Source organism: Scatophagus argus, chromosome 14 (genome assembly GCF_020382885.2).
Source record: "Scatophagus argus isolate fScaArg1 chromosome 14, fScaArg1.pri, whole genome shotgun sequence".
NCBI classification, from domain to species: Eukaryota; Metazoa; Chordata; class Actinopteri; family Scatophagidae; genus Scatophagus; species Scatophagus argus.
This window is the reverse complement of record NC_058506.1, coordinates 16,461,909-16,487,046: the sequence shown is the minus strand read 5'-3', so window position 1 is coordinate 16,487,046 and position 25,138 is coordinate 16,461,909. Positions and strand designations below refer to the sequence as shown.

General features: G+C 41.2%; 2 protein-coding genes across 7 annotated transcripts in view; one reads left to right on the top strand and one right to left on the bottom strand.

Moving 5' to 3' along the window:
- The window catches only part of stk32a (serine/threonine kinase 32A), a 58,925-nt gene extending 38,677 nt beyond the window's left edge, over positions 1-20,248 (bottom strand). Inside the window, exons 1-4 of one of the 5 annotated variants that reach the window (XM_046410092.1) lie at positions 20,100-20,248; positions 18,444-18,969; positions 13,419-13,474; positions 11,317-11,468 (exon numbers count right to left, since the gene is read on the bottom strand). In XM_046410092.1, the coding sequence (XP_046266048.1) occupies positions 11,317-11,468; positions 13,419-13,474; positions 18,444-18,495 (260 nt within the window). In that variant the 5' untranslated portion in view covers positions 18,496-18,969; positions 20,100-20,248. Of the gene's footprint in view, positions 1-11,316; positions 11,469-13,418; positions 13,475-14,206; positions 14,256-18,443; positions 19,162-20,099 lie in introns of those variants that run through there. The other 4 variants (XM_046410088.1, XM_046410089.1, XM_046410090.1 and 1 more) reach the window with 4 other exon arrangements.
- zmp:0000001268 (CYTL1 domain-containing protein) overlaps positions 1-25,138 on the top strand; it is a 64,924-nt gene extending 39,786 nt beyond the window's left edge. Inside the window, exons 3-6 of one of the 2 annotated variants that reach the window (XM_046410093.1) lie at positions 22,886-23,058; positions 23,334-23,378; positions 23,655-23,801; positions 24,632-25,138. In XM_046410093.1, the coding sequence (XP_046266049.1) occupies positions 22,906-23,058; positions 23,334-23,378; positions 23,655-23,801; positions 24,632-24,676 (390 nt within the window). In that variant the 5' untranslated portion in view covers positions 22,886-22,905 and the 3' untranslated portion in view covers positions 24,677-25,138. Of the gene's footprint in view, positions 1-5,662; positions 5,831-6,837; positions 7,635-22,885; positions 23,059-23,333; positions 23,379-23,654; positions 23,802-24,631 lie in introns of those variants that run through there. The other variant, XM_046410094.1, reaches the window with a different exon arrangement.

The window sequence follows — 25,138 nt, the reverse complement described above, 5'->3', positions numbered from 1 at the left end:
TCATGCTCCCGAGGCAAATCAACCTTTGAAAGGCAGTGTGAAAGAGGTTTAACAATAACAAACCCATTCGTGTTTCAACCTTTTGATCTTCGAACAACATAACCTCAGGAGCCTCCCAGGGTCACTGAGGGCAGATGCTACACTACTCTGAAGGACACAAATCAAGCGGAAGGAAAACATGCGTCACACTCTTTAACTTTGCAGGGAGAGCACCTACGTATTGGCTGTTTCATGCCTGAGGCAGTGCTCATTATTCTGTTTTCAAGTACATCTTTCAATCTCTTATACACAAGTGAGTCTGAGAGTCAGGAGACAGGTGAGACATATCACAGTGTTTGACAGGATGTAGACTAGTAAACCTCTTTTTAACATCTTCTTTATTTCCCGTCTCTGTTTTTAATGCTTACAGTGAAAATTTTTATTTCAGTGTTCAGGTCTGCCGAGGATTTTTTATTTTTATTTTATTAGCGGTAATATACCTGACATTCTGATTAATAATCATTTTTCCTGAGCACCGCAGAGCAAAACTGTATAGTTAGAACCAAAATATTCCATGCTGTTTGCCCAAGAGTCTTATATAGCTTAAATAAATCTTAAATAAAGTCTTAAATAAACATCTGTATCTACTCAGATGTTCTGAACACCATCATTGTGATCATAGTTGCTTTCTATTTTTGTTGCTTTCTGGTTTCTACAGATGAAAGCAAATGAGGATAGTCAACAAAGAGAAAACATCATTTACTACTGTGATTACATTAGTGACCAACAAACAGATTATCCTGGCTTACAAGTAGTGATGTGCACAGCGTTATGAGCATTTGTATGTCTCCTATCCCATGAACACTTGCAGCAAGTCTTTAATTATGGCTCTATATCTGTATCCACTCAGCGGTCTGCTCAGGCCCTCGTTTTTTTTCTCTCTTTAGGGTGAACAGGTTAACATTAAAGTGCACCATTACACCTATTAAATATTCTTGATGTCAATGTACAGTCTAAAGATTTGGCAGAGAGAAGTGAACAGTCTGCAAAGATGTCTCCAATGGGGAAAGTGGCAGAAAATATCACTTTACTTTATAAATGGATTAATTAACAAGGTTTTTTGGTCTTCTTTCATATTGCTTTTAGCGCCCACTGCACATAGTATTTGCTTGCATATGCCTCAGTCCTCTGCAAGGGTGTGATGATGGTCTGAGCAATAAAACTACTTGTGGTCATCCATCTATTCATCCATCCATCAAGCGCTGTCATGCGCAGCAAACCTTTATCAGCATGCGATCCGCTACATCACTGTATCATCGATTTTGCATGCTGAGCGTCCCATTGGGACAACACTTTTACCCCCCCCCCCAAAAAAAACGATGGGCTAATTAGTTTCTCTCCAACAAGAAACTAATTTATGCAAGAACATTGCAACAGCCGACATTTACTTGCTCGCCCAAAGCGTCGCTCTGTGTGAAACACAACGTCCTGCGTCTGCAAATTCAGATCTTCCATAACACTAGAGAGCTGCACTGCCGGCCCCCTCAAGTCCTTCATCATGATCCTGATCTGAAATAAATAAATAGGCTACAGTTTCACTCAACACTCACTGACTAAGGTATTTTTTGAGACCACAGGGATTCCTGCTGGCAGATAGGGAACATCTGTAAGGACCATTGTCTTGGCTGGAACTCGGTCCTCAGAACCAAGGGTAGTTTTTTGCCACGCTGGTGAACTCCCTTCCTCAGGGGCCTTCTCCAATAAACTGGAGGTGGTGCTTTTCTGTGCTGGATGTATGGGGATTGATTGAGCTGACTCAAAACTGTCTGCTAAGGCTCAGATAATGCTGAGACCACTTGACATCCGATTGCCAGTAGCCTCAGAGTGTGGAAAGACTATCTGTTAGATGCCCGTCCTGAAGATGTACGCACATTCCTCAAAGTGCACAAAGATACACAGGCTCTCTCTCTCTCTCACACACACAGAGCACATCAACAAACAGTTATTTACAAATGAATATCAGTTTTAGGGAAAAATGAAACGCAAAGAGGCAAGTCATTTTGTACACTGTAGCAGTACAGCTGGATGGATGGGACCAGCTGCACTGCTATCAATCACCCGGACAAGCAGGAATGACTTAGCCACGCCTGAGGACAGAGAGTTTCTCCCAGGTTTTGTTTAAGTTTGTGTGTGTATGTGTATGTGTGTTTGTCACGAAAAGGGGGCTCGTTAATGGGATGATGCTTCTTTTTTTTATTTTATTTTTGTTTTTTGCTCTGGGAAAAACCTGAAGGGCGTTCTGAGTATATTTACAGATAAGGGTGAGTTAAATTCGAATATTTTATATAACCTGGAGTACTCTGGTATTGTGCCATGTATAGAACCATGAGTATGAGAGGCCAAATAAGTTATTGCTACAGCTATGCTGTACATTGCTGGTACAGTTTTTATTATTATTTATTCTAAATAAAGCACAGTAATAAAGATAAATCAGCCAATATGGGATGGATGAGGAAAAGTTGTCTGTTACACTTACATCAACAAGTTCTTTATTTGGTCAAAATGACACACATCTCCTCCAAATTTTAGATGTTCAGCCCTGTTGGTGCTATACTAAAATGACAACTAGAGTCTTAAAAAAAACAAAAACCTAAAAGCTGCATACTGTGAAAAGAGGGAACTACAGTGGAGAGTCTACAAAGACTTTCATCTGAAAAATCAAAGTTGCAGCTGCTGCCATTAGATATGAGGGAGAGATAACTGAGGTGACAGAGTGGATCTGTATGTGCATGTGTGTGTGTGTGCATGGAAATGAGAGAGTGTGTTGGAAAATGATATGACACTGGAGTTTAGCACAGAGGGGGGAAGCACAGATCAAACAGGCCTCACATTAATGCCACATTTTGTTAAATATCAAAGCAGTGTTTCACTTTGATACAGGATTTGTAGTCTTTGGGACCAGCACGACTCTGATCGAGTTCATGCATGGTCAAAACTTTCCTCCGTAATTATCCACAGAACCCCTGCATCGGGGGTGTTAGTGTTGTCATCAGGAGAAAATATTATGAAAATACTGAATTGAGAAAAATCATGCAAACAGGAAATTCATTTATTAATAGCAACGGGGTGAGATCCAGCATACAAAAATGTGCACAAGTATGTGAATATATTCATGCAAGGAAATCAGATGACGGCCAAAGCAAAGCTGAAACTGTTAAAGAAGAAAAGAGGCAAGCTTTTCGGTGTGAGCTGTGTGGTAAGTGTGAGTTGGACAGCAGCTTGTGTTTTCTGGACAGACTCCATTTTACTCTATCTGTTAATCATTTGATTAAGTCTATTTGTCTCTCTTCCTCTCTCTTTCTACCTCTTTTTTCAAGCCTGTTTCTCTCAATTTTCCCTCCCTAATTGGTGCAATGGAGCTTCACACACACGCACACACACACAGTGTTAATGCATCCAGCAGAGGTAGTAAATGTGGTTAAATGTCCAAAATGCTTCTGTCAGAAGCATTTAGGAGACCTAAGTGGGACTTTAATTGCTCTTTCTCTTGTCAGACAAACATTGGGTTCTTCGAGGAAAACAGCATTTTAGTTATTTATTCTGTTGCCATAATACTTCAGTGACTTTTCCTATATTTTAATTATCAACTGTATCACATTTGATTCAGTCATTTTTATTTGTATGAACTATTTGCTATTTAATTATGTAATTATTCTATTTAATCTTTGCTAGAGATGTCCTGAGCTGACTCTAGGGATCGGTATCGGGGCCGATCTGGGATTATTTTAATGGATCAGTGTGGGCTAAAATAAAGCAGAAAAAAATTTGACCAGTACTGGCAGATACCCAGTATTAAAGGACTCAGATTTTATTTAATTTGTTGAAAACTCTCATCTGTCTGCCTAACTCAAAATTTTCTTTTGAGGTGATAATCAAGAGTACTGTTGGTCGCTTTCTGAGCACTGCAGGAATTTCACTTTGGAAAACCCAGCTGTCACTGAAAAAATATGAGTAATTGACGAATGTTTAGGTTGGGGTTATGGCAGGACAGCAAGTCCATCGAGTCCATCACGTCGATCGATAGCACGCGAGTCCTCCGTGAAACCACTTTAATCGAGTAGAAAACCAGCTCTCATGCTTGGTTTAGGTTTCCATGTTTTCTGTCCCACAAGTCTTTCTGTCAGAAAGCCAAGGCGATAAAAACCGAAAGGGCCTCAGCCATCGTCGTTCAGGGAACTTGGAAGTTGTTCTGTCTCATGAGCAAACAAGACGGACTGACTCACCGCAATCTCTCACATGGTTGCTCAGGAACATAGCTGCCATAAAGATGGTCGACAGCCTGGCATTACACACACACACACACACACACACACGCACACACACAGGTAGGGTACATGAAATTTGCAACCTGCAGATGCATACACACACGAGTCGACATCTAAGAATTTTTTGTTCCTGTTTCAGCCCTTCACCATGTGCACAAGTTCACATTGTTACACTTATTGATAATTTGTTGTTCTACACAAACTGTATGGACGGTATTAAAGCTGCAAATCAACTTCATCCCTCTGGGGCTGAGTGACTTTGTGCTAATTGAACCTCCTGTTTGATGCCATTTCAGCAAAATCTCCACTCTACTTAGAGTGTAAATTGGTCTACTATGGCATAACAAGTATGCTCTCTCTCTCTCTCTCCATTCAGAAGGTGTGTGAATATGAATAAAGTCTCCTCTGGCCTGCTGCCACTGCTGTCAAAGTAAATTAGAAATGGTACTGATTAAGTTGTTGGTCACAGACAGGCTCTGGGTCCTAAAAGTTACTCAAGTTACCATTAATTTGACAACACGCATGAAGCCGTAATGAACCTGTGCGTTGGTGTAGAAAGTTTTATTTTGAAAATTTAACTCAAAACAACATTTTGCAGTTTTGATGTTAAAAAAAAGAGAAAAAAAAGCAGCGTCACAGTTGAGCTGCTGGGTTCAAATAAGCAAATTTACACTTGTCTGTATTACTCACTCAGTTGTTGTAGTATCTATTAGCATAAACAGTTAACACCCATAATAAAAACATATGGTAGCATACTAATTTTCCACAACTGTAATATGGACATGGACTTCATGGGCTGTGCTTTACATTAATAGTATCGATACACATTAAAATTATCCTAACAGTGTGACAGCACAAACTGTTTCAGTCACATTTTTCAGGTGTGTGTTTCACCTGCATCTGACAGATGGTGCTAAATGGGTGAAGTAGTATAAACCACATAATAACATGAAAAGAATAAAGATGATAGAAAGAAGGAAATGGAAACGGATGAACACGTACAAAGCGGAAAATAATCAGCCAACCAGTGAGTATTTCTTTCACTCATTTGTAAATTCAGCTGCTGCAGCTTTAAAACGATGACAGCACGGACAGAAGAAGTTCCCAAACTTCCATTAGCAGCTCGCTTTTGCTTGGTGGCTCGACCAGCGTTTGGGGTTTAGAGCAGAGAACAGCAGTCACGCTGCAGATTAACACCTGTACATTATGTTGAACCGTTCGCCAGCATGCCAGCTGGTATGTGCTTTTTTCCTCTTGCTTACTTGTTCTCTCTTGTCCTTGAGTTGTCCCTCTTTTTCCTCCTTTGTCTGTCTCACTCTCTCATTGTGTGTGTGTAATTCTGTCTTTCTTTCATTCAGTGTCTGTATCTGCTCTGCCACACATGCATTTCAATGTGACCTCTCGGCAGCCTCCAGGCAGTCGGTCTGATGGGAGAGCATCCTGCATGGAGCTTTTAGAGGCACTGACACCCCAGGCCACTTCAGTAATGGAAGTATCCAGAAACCACAGGGGTTCAGAAGCTAATGGTAACTTGTCCTAACAAAAACACTTTCCCTCTTTCAAAGGTAACATTTGTGACATATAAAGCCACATGTTCAAATAATACAAAACCTGCTGCAGTTTACAAATTACAACAAGTTTTTATTTCTTTCAAAAGGGAAACATTTTACGCACATGATAATATTCCTGTTTTAATAGATTGTGGCTCCTAAATCAATCGCACTGCAATATTCAGCAACATAACCCTGAATTTGTCGTGACACCACATTGCGTGCCCATAAAGAATTGTTTCTCTTCTTTAAGAGTGACTGAAATGTTGGCACTGTTCCTGAACATATGACCTTTCTGAAAGGAGAATATCATCCCATGCACACAGCCATTAAATGTAACAAAACTGAAGTTCTTAAGAACTCAGTAACCCATCCTCCTTAACTTTAACACCTTTTATAAAGTGAATGAGCTAAACCGTGATTTTTGGTAATTAAAACAGAATTATTGAATACCCAAAGCAGAAAATCAATCAGTGAATCTTAGTAATAAAATGGCCCATTAAGACTTTGTTGTTTTTTGCAATTAGCAGTGATTGGACATGCATACCACATGCTCACACACACATTTCCACACATCTGACCTAAAACCCCTCGCTGAAACGGACCGAGCCGGCCAGCCACTCAGACTGTGACGTGTTGGATCGATGCCGACAGCCCCCCGACCTTCCTTGCGCTGCACCTCCCAACACCTCCTTTGACTGACAGCTCTCTGCAGTCGGTGTATAATGCTCCCTGAGCACACAGCGGGGTTTCGGTCTCGTGCAGAAATATGCACACACACAAACACACATCCCTTACAAAAAGCACACGGGAGTAAATGGGCTGACATGTAAAATATACAGCAAAACTAGAGCAAGATAAACAGTTATCATCTCTTATGTTTTTGTTTGCATCATTGCTGTGCAGCAGTACTTGATCAGGGTGCTTTCTTATTCTCGCCACCACTGATTCCATGATTCTTTTCTATTCTTCCATTTCACCAGATCACCTTGACTTAAGGCCAAATACTTGTCCTGCCAACATGCTGCTTTCCAATGCTCGGCAGCACCTGCAGTGTTAAACAACAATGTGAGGTGCACATTTTGCAGCTACACCAGGAGACAGCAGATTTAACTGCTAAGTTGTAGTACTAGTGTCTGGTATTAAACTTATTTTATCTCATGCTGTTCATTCATAATGTATCCCCTCAGCAGACTCCGGTGCCTGTACAATGCAACATGTTAGGCTTACTAGACCTTTTATATCAGGATGCTTGGAGGAATTATATTTCGTTTTTTGAGAAAACCATTGCCTTTGTGAGACATTATTTCATTTCTGTGTAGTTTTTTTTTTGAGGGAAAAATTGCACATGAATGGAGCTTACCACGGAGTGATGTCTTGCTCTGCACAGAAATGAAATGCCTCACTAAGATTACATAATAACTGAACAAAAGAGGGACTCCCTGAAGCAAGAGAAGCTTTGACTCCACAATGCTTCAGACTTTTGTTAATGCACTTTTTCTTTTCCTTTGACAGTTACGCAATTACCTTTTTTTTTTACAGTAGCATGTTATGTCATAGCAGTATTTGAGAGCTTAGACATGAAATGAAGCATTCTACAGGGAATAAAGGGAGAAGTGGACATTATTACTCCGTGGTCGAGCAGCTGAAGTAAACATAGAAAAGATATTGAAGATATCTGGTTATGTAAATTACTTAATCCTTGCCAACTTTTGTTTTGATGTTATCAAAAATTTCTGGTATATAAAAATAAATCAACAACCTTAAGATTAAATTAAGGCTGAACCAAATGCTTTGAAGACTTTTTTTCTTCCTGAAAGGAAGGCACTTTTGCTCCACATGCACAAATACAGTCCAGTGAATGAGGACCTGATGCAGGGACAGTGGACAATCACTCCTCCTGTTCTCAGCTCACATTCACCTATTCATTTCAGTAATAGCCACATAAATAGGTAAATGCTGACCCTAAGTTTGAGGAAAGTTTGATAGCTTGTGGTGATCTTAATCAGTACATAACCATTAAATCATCTACCTGCAAACCCACCTGTATTTATTTTCTTCAGTTTACAGACCTGCACCTGCAAGAACATTTCACTGTGCTCTACTGGTTCCTGTACATTATATTGCCTTCAAAATCATGTGAAGCTGTCTGAGCTTTCTATAATGATTAGAAGTTTTCAGTCATCTTGAACGTCATGTGTGCAGTAATGTCACTGGAGCAAATATTGTGGGATATTTAAGCAGCAAAATTAAAAACTGTGATATGTAGAGGAACAGAACAGCATCTCTCTTAATGTTGTAAAGCTTGACTCTACTTCAGCCACTTAGAGCCTTATAAGCTATAAGCAAGTTAGTGCATGTGAGTCCCTCTCCTTCCTATTGTGGTATAAACCATGTGAAGAAAGAAAACAATGGGCTGTGCAGTGAAATAATCTTTATTCTTATTTGAACAGCACTGTTTTTTCCCTTTTTTCCCAAGTTTAATGAGTAAATGACGCATGCATTTGTTCTGGTCTGAGATGCAGGTACCCTACTACGAACTGTGGCAGGGGCAGTGAATGTCATGTATTTCACTGTTAACGAAGGCCATTTTTTCCTGAGCACTACATTTTCCCTTCTGCTTGACGCACCAATAGAAATGTGCTGCTCACACACAGAATATTACACAGCCTGTGATCAACGCATCTATCACACCAAATGCTCCAAACAGCAAGCAGGTAGTTTCAAAAGGTTCCTTCTCAGAGACATTAGCTGCATCAACAAGCAAATCAACTGCAGAATCCACAGGGAAAGCTGAACACAGCAGCGTCCCTGATATGATGTGAATGTGTCTCTGGCCTTAGAGTCAAACAGTGCCGTACCAATAAGGGTTCCCCTTACACAGTGGGACTTAGTGCAACGCAGGCACATCAGGCTGCTCTTGTAGTGCTGGCACATCAATACAGCGACCACACCACAAGGTGTGCCAGAGGTACATTATATAGAGAAAAGTATTGAGATGGGACTGTTTTTCAGGGGTTGGGCTTGGCCCATGACTTCCAGTGAATGGAAATGTTAATGCTTCAGCAAGCCAAGACATTTTGGACAATGCTATGCTTCCAACTTTGTGGTAACAGTTTGGGGAAGAACCTTTTCTATTCCAGCATGACTCCAGTGCACAAAGCAAAGTTCATAAAGACATGGTTGGATGAGTTTGGTGTGGAAGAACTTGACTGGCCCACACAGAGCCATGACCTCAACCCCATCCAACACCTTTGGGATGAACTGGAACAGAGATTGTGAGCCAGGCCTTTTGGTTCAACATCAGTGCCTGACCTCACAAATGCTCTACTGCATGAATGGGCGGAAATTCCCACAGAATGTTATAGCTGCCAAGCTGTCTATATATTTAGAATGCGTTGTCGTTAAAGTCCCTGTTGGTGTAATGGTCAGGTGGCCCGATACTTTTGTCTGCATAATGTATTTCAGATTATACTTAATGGACATCATGTAGGGAAAATAATTTTCAAGTTGATATGTGTGGTGCGGGTTTTTTTCTCTCCTCTCTTCTATGTGCATTGTTGCTTGGCTGTGCACAGTTTGCTATGCACAGTTTACAGACACCTGAGGTTATGCCCAGTAGCAAGTGCAGTGACAGCAATAGGAGAGAAAATGAAATGAAGCAGGTGGTGGAAGAGAAAAGTAGGAGATGAGGAGAAAGAAAAAAAAAAAAGAAAGTAAGAGACAATGAGGACGAAGTGAATGAAGAGGACAGAGTCCAAATTTTCAAGCCTGGTATTCTGCATGTAGCTCGCTCATTGTGCTTCATATGCCTGCTACTCTCTATGTGTCTGACCTTGAGCGCTTACCTCAGGACAGTCCTAACTTATGCCAACTCAACACAGTGAGAGAGACTGAGAGAGAGAGAGAGAGAGAGAGAGAGAGAGAGAGAGAGAGAGTAAGCACAGCGCTGACCCAAGCACATCTCTAGAGGAAATCACCCCCACCCAGGGGGACTTTACGCTGCCAAAAGCATTAACTTCCAACTGATTTTTTTTGTCCAACACAGCATGCAATCAAGCAAGAAAGCAAGCACTGGCATTGTTTGTCTGATGAGTCTGTACACTGCACTTCTCTCTCTTCTGCCCTCTCCCTCTCTCTCTCTCTGCTCTGTGGCTTGAATCCTCTTTCCTGTGCCTTGCTGTCCTTTCTTATCCTGATCCTCTCTTTACTTCTAGTCCCGTCTCATTCATTCTCACCGTGGGAGGATTTAGTTTTGTTTCCCTCAAATTAGTTATTAAAAGACAGCTATTGATTCAGCTAGAGTAGCTTTCAAAAAAAGAAAAGTAGATTTAAAATGGGAGAAAGGGTAGAGTAGGTAAACAGAGGATATAAAAGTGGGAGGTCAAGGAGTAGATGGAGGAAAAAAACTACACAGCTTTCATAAGTCCCACAAGGGGCTAATTTTCCATCTTATTAATTTTACTTCTAATCTGCCTAACATCAAAAGAGCAAACCTGTAACTTAAAAGGAGGAGCATTGACAATACTAAGAATGAAAGAGCCATGATTTTTAAAACCTGGACTACAAGACCGTGACAGTTATTCATCGTCTTTGGACAGACATCCCCTCTTCTCTGCCTTTCTGCTCAACAGCAAACCAGGGTGGCTTCCTCTCAGAGCTGCAGAGTGGGAGTGCTCATCAAGAATTGATGACGCCTTTCAGATGGAAACTTAACAAGCCATACTTATCAGGCATCTCAAAAGTACGACTCCTGGTGCTCAATAAACGTGGGCTTTCAAATTATGATGAATGAGTTGTTGAAAATTACCTGATGAATCATCTTAGAATAGTGGACTAGAGTTTTAATGAGCTCATGCAATCTGGAGGAAAAGACTTCCTCAGCCCTCCTCAACGTGCTGAGGCAAAAGAGAAGCTGCTAGGATAGGAGGGTGGTGCCCGTAAAAGTTGAAGCACAGATCAGTGAGCAAACCACATTTTCCTTTTAGCAACTTCACAGGGTGAGATGAAGTGGATGGAGACTTGTTAGTGTTCTTCAGTGGAAAACACCTCAATCCAGAGCTTTTTTTTAATGGATGATGGCTTCTGTGTGTGTGTGTGTGTGTGTGTGTCTGTGCATTCACTGATTTAATGGACAGGATACAATCACCATAAAAATCAGATGGGTGACACAGAGTGCTCTGTAAAATCATTCAAATGGCTGCTGTGGCTGATGGTAATAGCCAGTGTTAAACACACGTCTGTGTGCTAAAGTGGAAATCACTCTTCTCTCACAGCTGCTTTTTGTAGGAATGGAGATCCGTCGAAGTCACTCAGTGCTAAATGTAAGGCAGTCTGAGTTTGAATTCAAGAAGTAGTAAAAATAAGTTTCCTAAATGCTCTTTAAGAAGTGATCCAAACCTTGCAGGTCTAACTAATTCGCACACAATGACACATTCGAATACATATCTGCTACGTCTTACCAGAAGTTGACCAGAAAAGGATGTTCAAGGTTCTGCATGATCTGCAGCTCTTTCAGGACGTTCCTCACTTCGTTCCGTTCCACGCATTTTAGCTTGTTCATGTACTTCATGGCGTACATCTTCTTAGTGTCCTTCTTCTGTACGATGCAGACCTGATGAGATCACAAAAGGGTAAATTCCATCTCAGCTGTGTTCAAAATGAGTACGCTGTTCATGTTGTGCTTGTGTATCTCTGTATCCTGCTTCAGAACTTTCAAGGATGTTGAAAAGGACTCATTGGTGTTTTCTGTCAACTTTAACATATCCAGTTTTATAAACAACACAAAATATGAGGAACATCGCAAATTACCTCTTGGGCAAAAATCATTTAAATTGTAAAAAAGTGTTAAGAAAGCAGTGCGATGCATCATTTCTGCATGTTTTGCAGAAACAGTATTGTCATTGGTTATGTAGCTTGATACACAGAAATATAAAAATTCTGGCATTCTGTTTGCCACACTGAAAAATGTTGCAATAGTGTGTTTACTGTCATTCATCCATGTTTGTCTGAAGATTTCTTGCTCGAGACACGTGAAGCCTTAACCAGAAATGTTGCTCGTCTAACAAGGCTGGAAGAGAGCTTCAAGATTTTTCTTTAATCTCAGTGATCACGTATTTAATCCACCCTTAAGATGTTAAACTTTTCACACCAGTATGTTTTGCATTTTAGAGCTGGGAAACATCACGTTAGCATTCATTAGAACTGCTAGTTCGTGTCAGTGGGGAATGCAGACGTTTCTGTCCAAATTGCATAAACATGCTTTCAAACGGCACTTAGTGTACTCACATCAGTGGAAATAAAAACTGCGATGTGATGCAGGAAATCGCAGAGTGCAACACCTGGTGCAATCTGGGTCGCTGCCATTATGTGTGAATATGTCAGACTGTACGTGATTACCCCCTTTTGACAATATGTCTGAGAACAGATACTATTTTCAATGTGCAGGACTGTAATACCCCATATTTATTTGTAGTCGTGCTTGTCTGAGCTATAAGCGTCAATAAGCCAGTGATTACTGCTATCTAAGAGAGTGATCTGTGGACCAGCTGGCACGGTTAATCAGCCAAACCCTGATCGCATCTCTCCTCCCATTGAACAGCTTGCCATCTACTGTGATTAGACTGCTTATCTGTTGTTGGATAGAGTGTGAATGTTTTGTGGGTCTGTGCACACATGTGCATGTTCCTCTCTATATGTGCTTACATGTTCTCTAAGAGCTGATGTGAATTACTCTGCATTACATGGCTTAACAGAGGAGACATGCTGCTATCACCTCTGATTTGTTTCTGTGGGGCTGTTGGTTGCAAATTAAACCGGAAGGCTTTACTAGACTGTGGACAGAGACAGGACATGGTATATTATTTGTAACATGTTGCACTTTGGCTTTGGTGATGTTTCTCAATAAAGGAATTGTTCAAAAGAAAGTTTAACAGTTTAACTTAGATGCATTCAATTCAAAACCAAAAAACATGCCCTGGTTAATAAAAATATCATATTATATACCTTGGAAACGGAGCACGCTGTGAGTGACAGGCAAACAGCCAATCATTTAACAGGTTTGCTGCTTGGTTGCATGATCGGCATGTGACACAACAACACAAACAGCATGCAGCAGTAAAGACTGCGTGGAAATTGTTAATTGAAAAGGAAAGTCAGCACAGTGCTAACACAAAGTGTGGAGGTCTGGCTGGCTATACAGCAGTTTTCTGGTTTGGGGCAAATATATTTTAAGCCACTTGACACCTGGACGAGGCTGCAGCATTTTGGTCAATGTTAACTTTAGGGCTTCAGGAAACTGTGATTCCATTTTTCTTTATTTTCTGACATTTCACAGATCAATTGAATAATCCAGAAAAATAAACAAATTAATCAGCAATGAAACGAACCAGTAGCTGCAGCCCTTTAGGATAGCAAAGATATGAATGAAATGAATGATGTTTGCTTGTGTTCTGTCATATATTTTAATAGATTTTTTTTTTGCCTTTGTTTCATGTGTATTACCTACTTTACTGGTCTTTGGTTTTTAAGTAAAAAGAAAACACATCAGCAAACGTGGACTCACTTTTCCGAAGCTGCCTTTTCCTATTGCCCTCAGGATCTGGAAGTGGTCAAAATTAACTGTGATAAAGAAGAGCAGAAAATCAGAGTTCATTCACATTAAAACAAAACAGGAACACAAATTTAAAGCTCAGATCTGTTTTGTTCCCTATTTCTTCTTCACTGTTGAAATAAGGTGAAACAACTGAACAAGATAAACACAAGATACTTCGATTTGCTGTAGTTCAAACACTTGAAAAGTTATTGATTTTGGCCTATAGTACGTAGCTATAAATTCTAGCCAATGAAGAAAAGAAAAGTAAAACATGCACTATGTTATTGCGTGTTACAGGTAGCTACAAACTTTGATAAAGCATTTATTACACTTTTACCCTTTTAAACTAACATCAAGGTCATTCAGTCATTCTAAATGGGAGCAGAAGAATCCTGTTGCTACAGTTACAGTAGGTTCACTGTGAGGTTTGCTTTGAGCTTATTTGAACAATGTAGACAGTCAAGCCATGGCAGATGGAGGCCTCCAGGGCAACAGCAGGTCACTGACATCATGTAGCAGGGAACTGAAATAAGCTTCAGCACAAAGACGTCTTTTATGACCGTTGTTTTCCCACCCAAACAAAAGACATAATTTTAGCGCTCATTTTTGCAGCTCGATATCCTCTCAGTCTTTGTATCACTCTCTCCTCTGCACATTTATTAAAAAGAGCTCACTCTTGCTCTCTCTGTCTCTCTCTCTCTCTCCCACACACACACACACACATCCTAAACCAGAGCTCCACTACCTTTGTCACTCACCATCTATCAGCAACATTTATCGCCAATTGCAACCGGATGGAGCTGTTTGTTTTTTTGCTGCTATGACAACCAGGACAGAAGGTTTTCTTTCTCTGTGTTGTTTCCCTGAGGATGGAACAGCTGCTGCACTCCTCTAACCACACACACACACACACACAAACACACACACACACACACACACATACATCACAGCAGTGCACGCACGTATATTCACAATACATTCACAGTCTTTCCCAAAATATATACACACTTAAACTGGACATAAAGTGTTGCCTGAAAACATCACCTGCTTCTCTTGCACACACACACACACACACACACAGACGCACACACGCTCTCATTCTGCCTGCAGTCACCAGATCTATCGAATGTGACAGTTAATGTTATGCTCTGTTAGTCACGTATCACTGGCACTTCCTCTTCTCACACTATCTATGTGGAGTGTTTACACAGCCCACTCTGATAGGGACCATATGAAGCCTGCTTTATAATGCATACTTACAAACACACATACACACACACAAATGCAAACACACATACATGCATAGACAGACAGAGTATATACTTAACATACACACAGACACACAAATGAGGTAGACGTGCATTTTCCTGCTGAGCTACTCAGAGATTCTTCTCTGATGGGTTTTTCAGAGAGACAACTGTGGCCCTGAATGTGAGGGCAGACAGACGGAGAGAGAGACAGGCAGTCATACACAGGGAAAGAGTGAGAGGTAAACACAGAAATAGAGGAGTGGGGGTAGTGAGATGAAGACTGTCATATTTTACCAGCAGAACTTTGAATGGTTTAATATGCTATATTAAATGATGGACACATGAGTAACAGAGCGTGTAATGATTGAAATCTGCACATGGGTCGGAACTGACACGCCGACAGCCTTTAAACTCACTGAGGAAATCATCTCCAAGTCAATTGGAATTTGACTGACACATGCTAATCAGTTTGGATTGAAGTAATCGCACTTGTTCAGTTTGAGTCTCACGCAGCCTCTAAGGCCCTCTGTAAAACCTTACTGTAATGTGTGTCTGTGCCTTTCGGTATCGCACATGTCCACAATGAGTCAAAAACTGAAAATGCTCTCCACCTTTGGCCCTCTGTACGCACTGAAAGCTCACATATACTCAGAGGCTGATAAACAGGTGGTACTCTGACATGTGCAAATGATTCTAATTTGACATGAACTTATCTGACTTCATGTGTGTCCTGCAGCTTTTCACATGACACCAGCCTGTTTGAGGTTTGTGACAACGTGAAAAATGTTTTCACGTTGTCAACAAAGCCAATTAAAAAAAAAAACGAATCCAACAATGTGTTAGTGAGTCTTTCAATATTTTCCAGCTCCCCTACCGTCTGTTGCTCTCTGCCACAAGCACATTCATTCCCACTGAAGACATAAATCATTGAAAACAGAGTGCAAATAGACAATTTTGATTTCTAAAAGGCTCAGGAATTTCCTGAAACAGCTGGGCACTGTAGTTTTTAGTAAACTCAAATGGGAGCAAATAGTGCTTCTGCTGGGGACTATTTTCAGTGGTGGATTAATACACATTCGGTGCTCTAGTGAGTATTTCTGGCAGCAGAATGTGGGACTGAGTCACAACAAACTACAGTGTTCATCATAATGGATATCAGTCAGGTTGGTTTTTTTTGTCACAGAACTCCGCAATCATGAAACAGTTGATTGACGTCACTCGCTGCAGCAAAGTGTTCAGCTGGCCGGTTCAGGTAGCATTTATGACCCTCAGTCAGATCAATGTTTATAGTCACTGAGTTGTCTGACAACAAAGGCTGAAAAATATGCAAATGGAAAACAAATAAATCATGAGTCTGGCTGTATCAACACATAGTGTAGAGAGTAGGAGGAGTTTAACCAGCTGAGACTCAACAGACAACCAAAATAGGTCTGCCTCACTCTGCCAGATTGGATGTCAGTCTTGTTTATTAAGACAAAGGGAAAAACAGATTCATCCATTGCCCTGATGTTCAGTTACTGTTCGCCCCTTCCTCTCACTCCCGTCTCTCACACAGAAGCCTGTAAATCACCCCCTCCTCACCCCCACCCCCCGACGTGGGAACATCAGCACTCACTCTGTTGCTCTGACAACTGAGACAGAACCCATGGGTCCGTGTGTCGCTGCAATGTGAATAAAGCATGATGAGCAGTAAACAGGGCCTGACCATTAAGAACAGGGTGGAACATGTATGTGGCACACGAGGAGCACATGTGTTACACACATCGTTCTCAGAGGACATCAACATGTCGTGACAAAGTTCACCTTCATGCACACACCTCTCTGTAAATCAGCTAATATGGGCTGACTATGAACTGCAAAAATATGATTCTGTCTCTGCCAGAAGGAAAACAATCTCTAAATTTATTCTGCAAATCAATTCTGACTATTCTCTCAGAAAATAAAAGGATAAAACACTGAACACTCTGTAGAAGTTATTATTTAATATTTAATTGCAAGATGATTCTTACACTTTCAGTTTTTGGATGACATTTTTGATGCCGTTTTTTATGTAAAATAGTTAAGATATCTAGATTGTTTTGTATCTGTATCCACCCCCCTCCCTTTTTTTTAAAACATGAATTTAGAACAGTGATGCTTGCAATGTTTCCAAACGCCGCCTGATGGTGTTGCCAGAATCAAAACTGAAAATAAGGGTTAAAGGACAACTAGTGACAATGTTCTTTAGAAATTTATAATCTACTTTATTTAAAACCAATGAAAGACAGATGAAAATAACCTCAGATTATGTGCGCTGATCATATATTTTTGAAATGTCAGCTTTTATTAATGTTGACTGTCAAGTTAACAAACAGACAAACATAAATTCAACCTCCGTGGCCAATATTACCTTGAAGCGACCGACCTTTAACGTTCCTGAACTGTAAATTGAAAACTCAATTTGCATCATAATTGCTACTCAGAGGGAGTGAGCGTATGATGTGCACTCGACATGCGGCAAACCCATCCGGTTCCTCCAGCCTCAAAAGGAGAATCCCGCCCGTGTCTGACGTGAGTTTCATCAGCGAGGGGATTACTTTGTTTCCAGTTTCCATTCAAAACCACGCATCTCTGTGTTTATTATTCCGCTGCCTGAGGTGCGATCGCCCACGCTGTTTTGTGAGGGAAAGTCAGAAAGGTGCACTGTTGCATTAACTCGGGCTTGAGAGGCGATCTGTTATGAGTGACATTTCCAAAACAGCACACTAGATGACTAAGCAGGAAGGTTAACCATGAATTAGGATTTGGACATCATTAGGGTGTGATGGAGGAATCTGGCACAATCGGCGAGAAAAATTATTTTAGTTTGTCATACAAGTACCTATAAAGAAATAAAAATTCATATCTCACCAGATTTAAAAATAAAATAGCATTCTGCTGACAATTAATTGGATTTTAAGCTGTTAACTGGGTTTGATTTTATAAAGTTTGTGAGTTTATAAAAACAAAGATAGATATGTAACAGATCATCTTAGACACCAGATACACAATCTGAAAAAACCTGAGAAAACCCCTTGACTTGCGACAAAATCACTGACTCATGTAACACTGACTTATTTGAAGTTTTTTGGGGTGCGGCCAGAATGGAATTAATTTCCGCGACGGAATCAGATCAATAAATTCACATCGTATTATCTACTCAAGCCACAAAGAAAAGGGAAATGAATTCAAACTAAGACCTTGGCCAATCAAAGTAATAACTCTTCTTTGATGCGGACCTTGATGGCAGTCAGTCTAAAATAATTTAAAATAATGGCCTGGCAAGTTTCAAGCAGCTTTCAATAATTGCAAATGCTTTGCCACTAAAGCCAACATCCGAGGTCAAGAAAAGTGCCATGAGTATGTTTGGGTTTCAGGAAACAAACAGTGGCTACTGGAAGGGGAATTCCTCTTTTCTGTTGCAGAGGGAGACGGGAGTCTGACCTAATCAGCACTACATCAGTCTAACCATTTACTTAAGTGCACTTAATTTTGGCAGGTAACAGGAATAAGTTAACCCGTTAATAAGGCTGCAGAAAACACCCTGAGAGAAGGCAATCAGCGATGGTAAATCTTGCTCACAGTTTTGTTTTTTTGTTTTTTCATTTTACCTTCCTTCTCTGTTTGTCTTCACTACATTACAGCCACAAAAGTAGAGACACAACCAAAGAAACAAATATAAAAGAAGAAGTCAGATGAAACTTTCTTTGGATGTTTCATTACTCACCGTCGTCTGTGTCATCAGTGACCGGAGCCTTGCTGGACTGTCCGAGCCCCATGGCTGCTCCTAAAACAGATTCTCCTCTTCTGCTCTCCCCTTAGCTCAACTCAGCATCGAACAGCCGCTCCCTCTGAGACGCACTCATAGCCTGGTCAACACTAATGCTGCACACACACACACACACACACACACAGACACTCTCTGCCTTCACACACTCACGTGCTGGACTTGCTCAGCCCTGACACCACACATACGCAGCTGCTGGCTCAGTTTTGCTGACTTGAACAGGTCCCGTCTTCCTCTTAGGTCTCCACCTTGACACAACCACACATCGCTGCACACACACACACACACACGCACACACACACACACACACACGCACGCACACACACCAGTACCACTACAGTATAAGTTTCCTGTCTGTCTTCACAGCTGCTAAGATGAACGAGGGCAGGCGGATGACTCTCGCCAGCCAAGAGGAGGGTGGGTGATGTGTTTGTGGCTGTGACCCTCTGTTGACTGAGAGTCTAACCTGTGAGGGGAGGCAGGAAAACATGACACCACCAGCAGATTGAGGGAGGAAAAGAGGGAGGGAGGAAGAGTATCCAGGTAGAGCCATGAGACATGAACAACATCTAAAGATCAATGGAAATATTGACACAGATGGTAAAATTTTAAGATTCTAAAAGAAAAAAAAAACTTGATACGACCTGCAACAGCAGGACATTAATGTTAATACTGATTAGAAATTAAGTTGATTAGTGAGCAGTGGAGGGAAATCACTTCCATGACTATTTTATATAAGCAGCTTTCCCTCCTGCTTCCTTCCTTTCCTCATTCCTTCGTTCTCTCCTTCATCTGTCACGTATCAATTATTTAATTTTTATATTTTAATCAGAAAGTAGTCCCAGTGGAGCATCGCCTACAGTGCACAATGGTATGGTCCGCTCTCCCATTAAGAGAACTAACTTGGAGGCTTTTGATTTATAGTTTGCTGCTGTTGCGTACTGCAAATGGACTCCCTCAGTCTGCCCTTTTCAGGTCATACGGTTTGTTCCTCCAGCAAACAAAGAAAACAGAATCTCTGCTGCCTCATGAAACATGCAAAAGCTGAGAAATAAACTAAAATGGTACATCATGGGTACATGAGTTAGTTATCCTCTAACAGTCTGACCTGAGCTGGAGCTGCAGTGTCAGAAAGTAAGTTTATTTAAAGTTTTTATTGGCATTAAAATCACCTGTGATACTAAATTATCCATATGACAGCTTTACTATGTAGTTTACTGTAGTTTCATTTTATGCTCAATGGCAGCTTGTCCCATAAGATCCTCAGGGTGAATGAATGTCTGATCTGAGTTGTGAGATGAGGGTTAAATTGGTAAACTTCAAGTCATCGTGGTAGCCATCAATCCACTCGGGGAAAACCCTCTCGTGAATGTCCCCAGACTGCATGATAAGGTCACCACAGCACATCTGGTTATGTTAAATGAAATATTCAAAAACTAGTGCGGGAAGCCGCAGTGCTAAGCTCCCCGCAGAGGACATTGTGCTCGGAGCCCTTATCTGATCAAATGGGAGAAACATGTGCTGAATAGAAAGTACACCACCTCCCCAACACCACCACCCCTCCTGCGTCCATGCAGGGCAGCTGTGGGCACCTACCTCTGAGTGCCGCCGGTTGGTGGAGCATAGGACCATTTCCAGCCCGGTTTGCTGCAGAGATGCAAAGCGACACGGGAGCAACAGCGCACTTCAAAGCATCACTTGTCCGGTGTTCGGACGACGACGCACCGGGACACCCGCAAAAAAAAAAAAAAAGGAACCACACAGCGAGACGTGACTTGCGGGATGCACCGACTGAATGCAGTGCGAAAGCCCTGGCGTGTGGGAAGACAGTAAGCACAAAGCGAGCAGAGGCTGAGGTTTAGGATGGGGAGATTGCTCGGCGCGTCGCACTGATGAGCGACTGACCTCCACATCGCCGCCTGTGCAATGCGCTGGCCACCTTCGTGCGTCTGGAGAGGCACGTTTCATACGCTGGTCGGGATGATCTGCTGTAGCTGGTACGCCTGTCACAGCTCAACTTCACTGTGAAGTCAGTTAATCACCACGGATTCACTGTTTGGACCCTGTGGTGTTATAGTCTAAAATGAATACCCGATTGGTATCAATAATCCGTGATGATCAGTCACATTGGATGCCTGTTCCCGCAGAACTTGCGCATGCCTCATGTTAACAACGACCTTATACTGATGTTCACACTTTAAAACGATCATTTCACCAGTACTCGATTGCCAATACTTTCATTCTCCCTGCAGGGATTTTGTTTCTCTTGTCGCCACCATGAAGTCAGAAGGTCACGGTCAACTTTATAACAGCGCCCCCCAGAGGTGATTCTGTTTTGTTGTCTTGCTTAAAGGCACTTCAGCAGGGCAGATTTTTGACAATGCTGTTTCAGCCTGGTGGTCCCCACTTAAGGGACAGTCTCTTTATAGATGAGCTGAGCCTGCAGGCTCATTATAGCCTTTAAAGTTATGTGGAAATAGTCATTATGCAGGGAGCGTAATGGACACTAATGTCTCTCTTGTGTTCTGTTGTGAGTCTGTACTGACCTCATTGTTCTTAATGTCTTTTTTTATTTCCTTAGACACCAGTATAATGTCCTTACTTAGTAAAATACACTGTATACTGTGTAGGTTTCAGGATTTTTTATTCAAGCAGCTCGTGAGCACAGATACGTGGTGATTGTTGCCCAAATGTAATTAATTTGCCATCACACGAAGGAATGTGTTATGTGATTATGACCCCTACGAAACTGTTGTTGAAGCTGCGTGTCACAACTGAAATAACGTGATAAACCTGTAGCCTGGAAGACGAATGACTTGCACTCTCCTCATTTCTGTTGCTGTTGGGGGTCCTGTTGGGAAAGACACTAACCTTGTGTGCAAAAGAAAAAAAACGGAATATGTGTTGGGATTTGCTGTCTTTTGGGCAGGTTTTTATGATGCCAGTTTCTCTTCATACATTAACTTCGACCTGTAAAACACATCCATCCTTTATAGGGACGGTCACCAGTGTCCCCTGTTACTTGAGTAGGCCAAGGTCGAGAGGAGAATGGCTGAGTGGTGGGACAGTGGGACCAGGGATATGCTTACGGGGCACATTGCACATTTTCTTCCGCTTTATGCCTCTCCTTCATGCCAAGACGCGCTTGGCGTGGGCCATCCATCTTCATACGGGGGAAGTAGACAGACCCCCAACTTTCAACACACTCTATGGGAGGTGACAAACATCGCTCAAAAGCAGGACGACGGCCTATCGGGCGTTTGGCAGCGCCGGGAAGTGTGCCGCTCTTTTAGATGAGATGAGTGATGACATATCATATCTCACCTGGACAGAGACAGAGTAAAGCTACTTTAGGCCTCAGCATGTCGCAGTATTGTCCCAGTTTTTGCCTGTGTGGACAGTCAGCCTTACATGAGTCTTTGTTATGTTAGATTCATATTTAAATTAAAGAACTAAAGCTGCAGAACTTCAACGTGATGCTTAAGGATGCTGGACTTGAGGAGTGCTCAGGAAGCTATCAGAGGTTTAAATCAATGAATCATCCCCATCTAGTGGATTTTAAAAGGTGTTGCATGATGTGACACCAGCACATATACAGCAGAGGTCTTATGTAAATAGAATTTACAGTACAGCTTTTTTGCTATTTCTTTGCTGCATAAAATAAGCTTTATTACTGAGATGTTATCCACATGTATATGGTTACCTTCTAAGTGTTAAGCGTCTCTTTGTTGTTGGAGCATTGATGTACTTTGCTTTCTATTTTTTTTTTTTTTTTTTTCAGAGATTGAATTGATAACAAAACAGTAGCAGAACACCCACACCAACACAACTGGGGTCCAAATTCCCTGTGTATTATATTTAAGTCAAACATCTGAATAATCGAGTCCCTTTTTGACCTCCGAGCTTGTCTGGACTCTTCCAGGCGAAGCAGTTTTCTTTATATAGCACATTTCATTATAAGTAAACTAAAGTACTTCTACTCCGGTATATTACAGTGAGTATTTTTTATGCTAATACTTTGTATTTTAATAAAATTTGACTTGACAAGTAAAGATCTGACTACTTCCACTACCACTCAGAACTTGATGCAATAAATATCGCGTTGAATATTCCTGCCTTCTAAGCTGCTATAAGATAAATGACTAAATTATGTTTCCAAAGTATTACAACTTTTGACCAAAAATCACAGCCCACCATCCTGTCAGGCCTGTTCTGATTCCTCCATAAAGACAAACACTGCCTTTGTCTGACACAATGGGTTGTCGCCTGTCCTTTCCCTGCAGTTGCGTAATTATTTTGGAGCAAACAGAGGGTGTGATAAAATCTGTCCACATGCGTACGTGGCTGCATATGTGACACAAAGGAAGCTTCTGTTGGTGCAGGAGGTGTCAGAATCTGAGTCATGGCGATCTTACATCACTTGCTGCTGGTTTCATCCTTGGTGCCTCTGGTGCTGAGCTACCCCTTCTACCCACCGACATGCTACACCAAGGTGCTGAGCATGGCGCGAGAGCTCACCCAGTGGGCTGCACATCTGAAGAGGGACTATGAAACGGTAAGTCAGCTGCCTGTTTGTCACTCATGTGGATTTTTTGCTCTTTATGGACTAGATTTAACTATAAAGTTGTGTTTATGTGTTTACATATATTCATGAATTAATGTGTGTGCCACACTGTATTTTTTACTTACGATTTAGATTAATCTGATCAAATCAAAACATGACTGGATAAATCTGAGCAAAATTTTTGCATATGGGTATAAAAACTACATTAGATTATCCTGTTGAATCTTCTTTCTTCTTATTGTTTTTTTTGTTTGTTTGTCTTTCAGAGTTATTGCATGGCACACATGCCAGATCTATACCTTGATGTCCATGTAAGTATGACTCCAAATTCCCCACGATTATAACGAAAACTTTTTACTGTGATCAGACTGTTAGTGAATTGAAATATTTGAAACGCAACCAAAGTTTTAAGATAATGGTCCTCAGTGAAAAGATGTGTTTCCCAATTGCCGCTTTTAGTTGATGTTTATCTTTCACGGCCTGTTTGGAGTTATCTGGCTGTCCTAAACTAACATTTGGGGTATTTTGACTGAAAGCCTCAGCAGTAAATCACACACAGGGAAACTAATTGCTACTCCTGCCTTCAGAATTCGTGTGTGCTATACAAAATGTTGACCTACATGTCCCTGGTGGAAGGCCTGCGACAGCGCCGCTGCGCTTACACCAGAGACGTGAGGAAGCTGGATGTCACTCTGAGACAGCTCTTCGTCATCATGTCAGAGAAATGTCACGGGGTAAGACAAATCAAACGGTCTAACTCTCAAACTGTAACATAAAGGTAACTATTTGTACCATTAAACAATTAAGTTATAAAGTAGGGAGATACACATTGTGACTACCTGTAAAATGAAGTACATATTGATGCATCTATAATAATGCATGTTTCATCATGAAGTTTCATTATACAGCAGCTTTCCACTGTGCATTCTTACCTAAATTAAACAACTGTCCATTAATTCATATTTTTACTGAACACCTACTGACTGTATATCCACTGAGCCCGAGTCTGAGCCACAGCAGCTCAGACATGAAGCAGAAAAGGGGAGGTGATTTCAATTTGACTGCCGGTTTATGGGTCACTCAGTGGGTCATTTCACAGGATTAAACAGGGTTTATGATGCAGATGATGAAAACATTTAGTGCTATTTGGATGCTGGATCCTACTCACCTGATGTGGGACAGCAGACACAACTGTGCTGGTTTTCCGACACGACCTGTCTGTGCAGACAAGGCCGTGACATCTCATCTGAAAAATGGGTTGGAGTTAATTCACGTTCATCGTGGTCATTTCAGTTCAGGTTTATTAACAGGAAAGGTCGAGCTCTAATTATAAACTGGAAATACAGGTCATATGTGTGCTCGAATGTTTTTATGGCTGCTGCATGAGTGGAAGCCTGAGCCAAACGTCCAACAATGCGGGACAATGAGGTGAATCTTGAATCTTGCAGATTCAGTCCCAATAACAGTGTATTAAACGGTTGAAGAAAAGAATAAGAAATCCTGATTAAAAATGTTACACATTCACACAACAACACACTCTGTTTTACCTGTCTTTTGTTGACAGGACTTGGTGTTCACGATCCACAGCTGTGCCGCACTGGAGCGCTAACAATACTGGATCCCGAAATAACAACCTTACTGCCTGGCAACAATACACTCACTCTTATATGCACATCACTGAAGCATCTGCAATGATTTAAAAACACAAAAATGATGTTTTAATCTATGGTTTTGTTCCTTTAAAAAATTATTATTTTTTTTTTTTTTTAACAATAATGCGGTTTATGCCAATAGTTCTAACATCTTTCCTATGGAATCTGACTGAGGAAACATTTCATATAATAAGCTCTATTAAAATGCCTTTTGTTATTCTCGTTCTCATCTACTAAAGCTTGTTTATCGTTGTCATCCCCTCCTCTCTCTCTCTCTCTGTCTCTGAAATTTCATTAAATGTTAGCTGCTGTATATAGAATCATGTTTATCACAGCTACACGTTTCATAAACTCGGGTACTGTCCAGCCATATTGAAATTCTTCTTTTCAGTTTGCCAATAAAGTAAATATAATTCAAA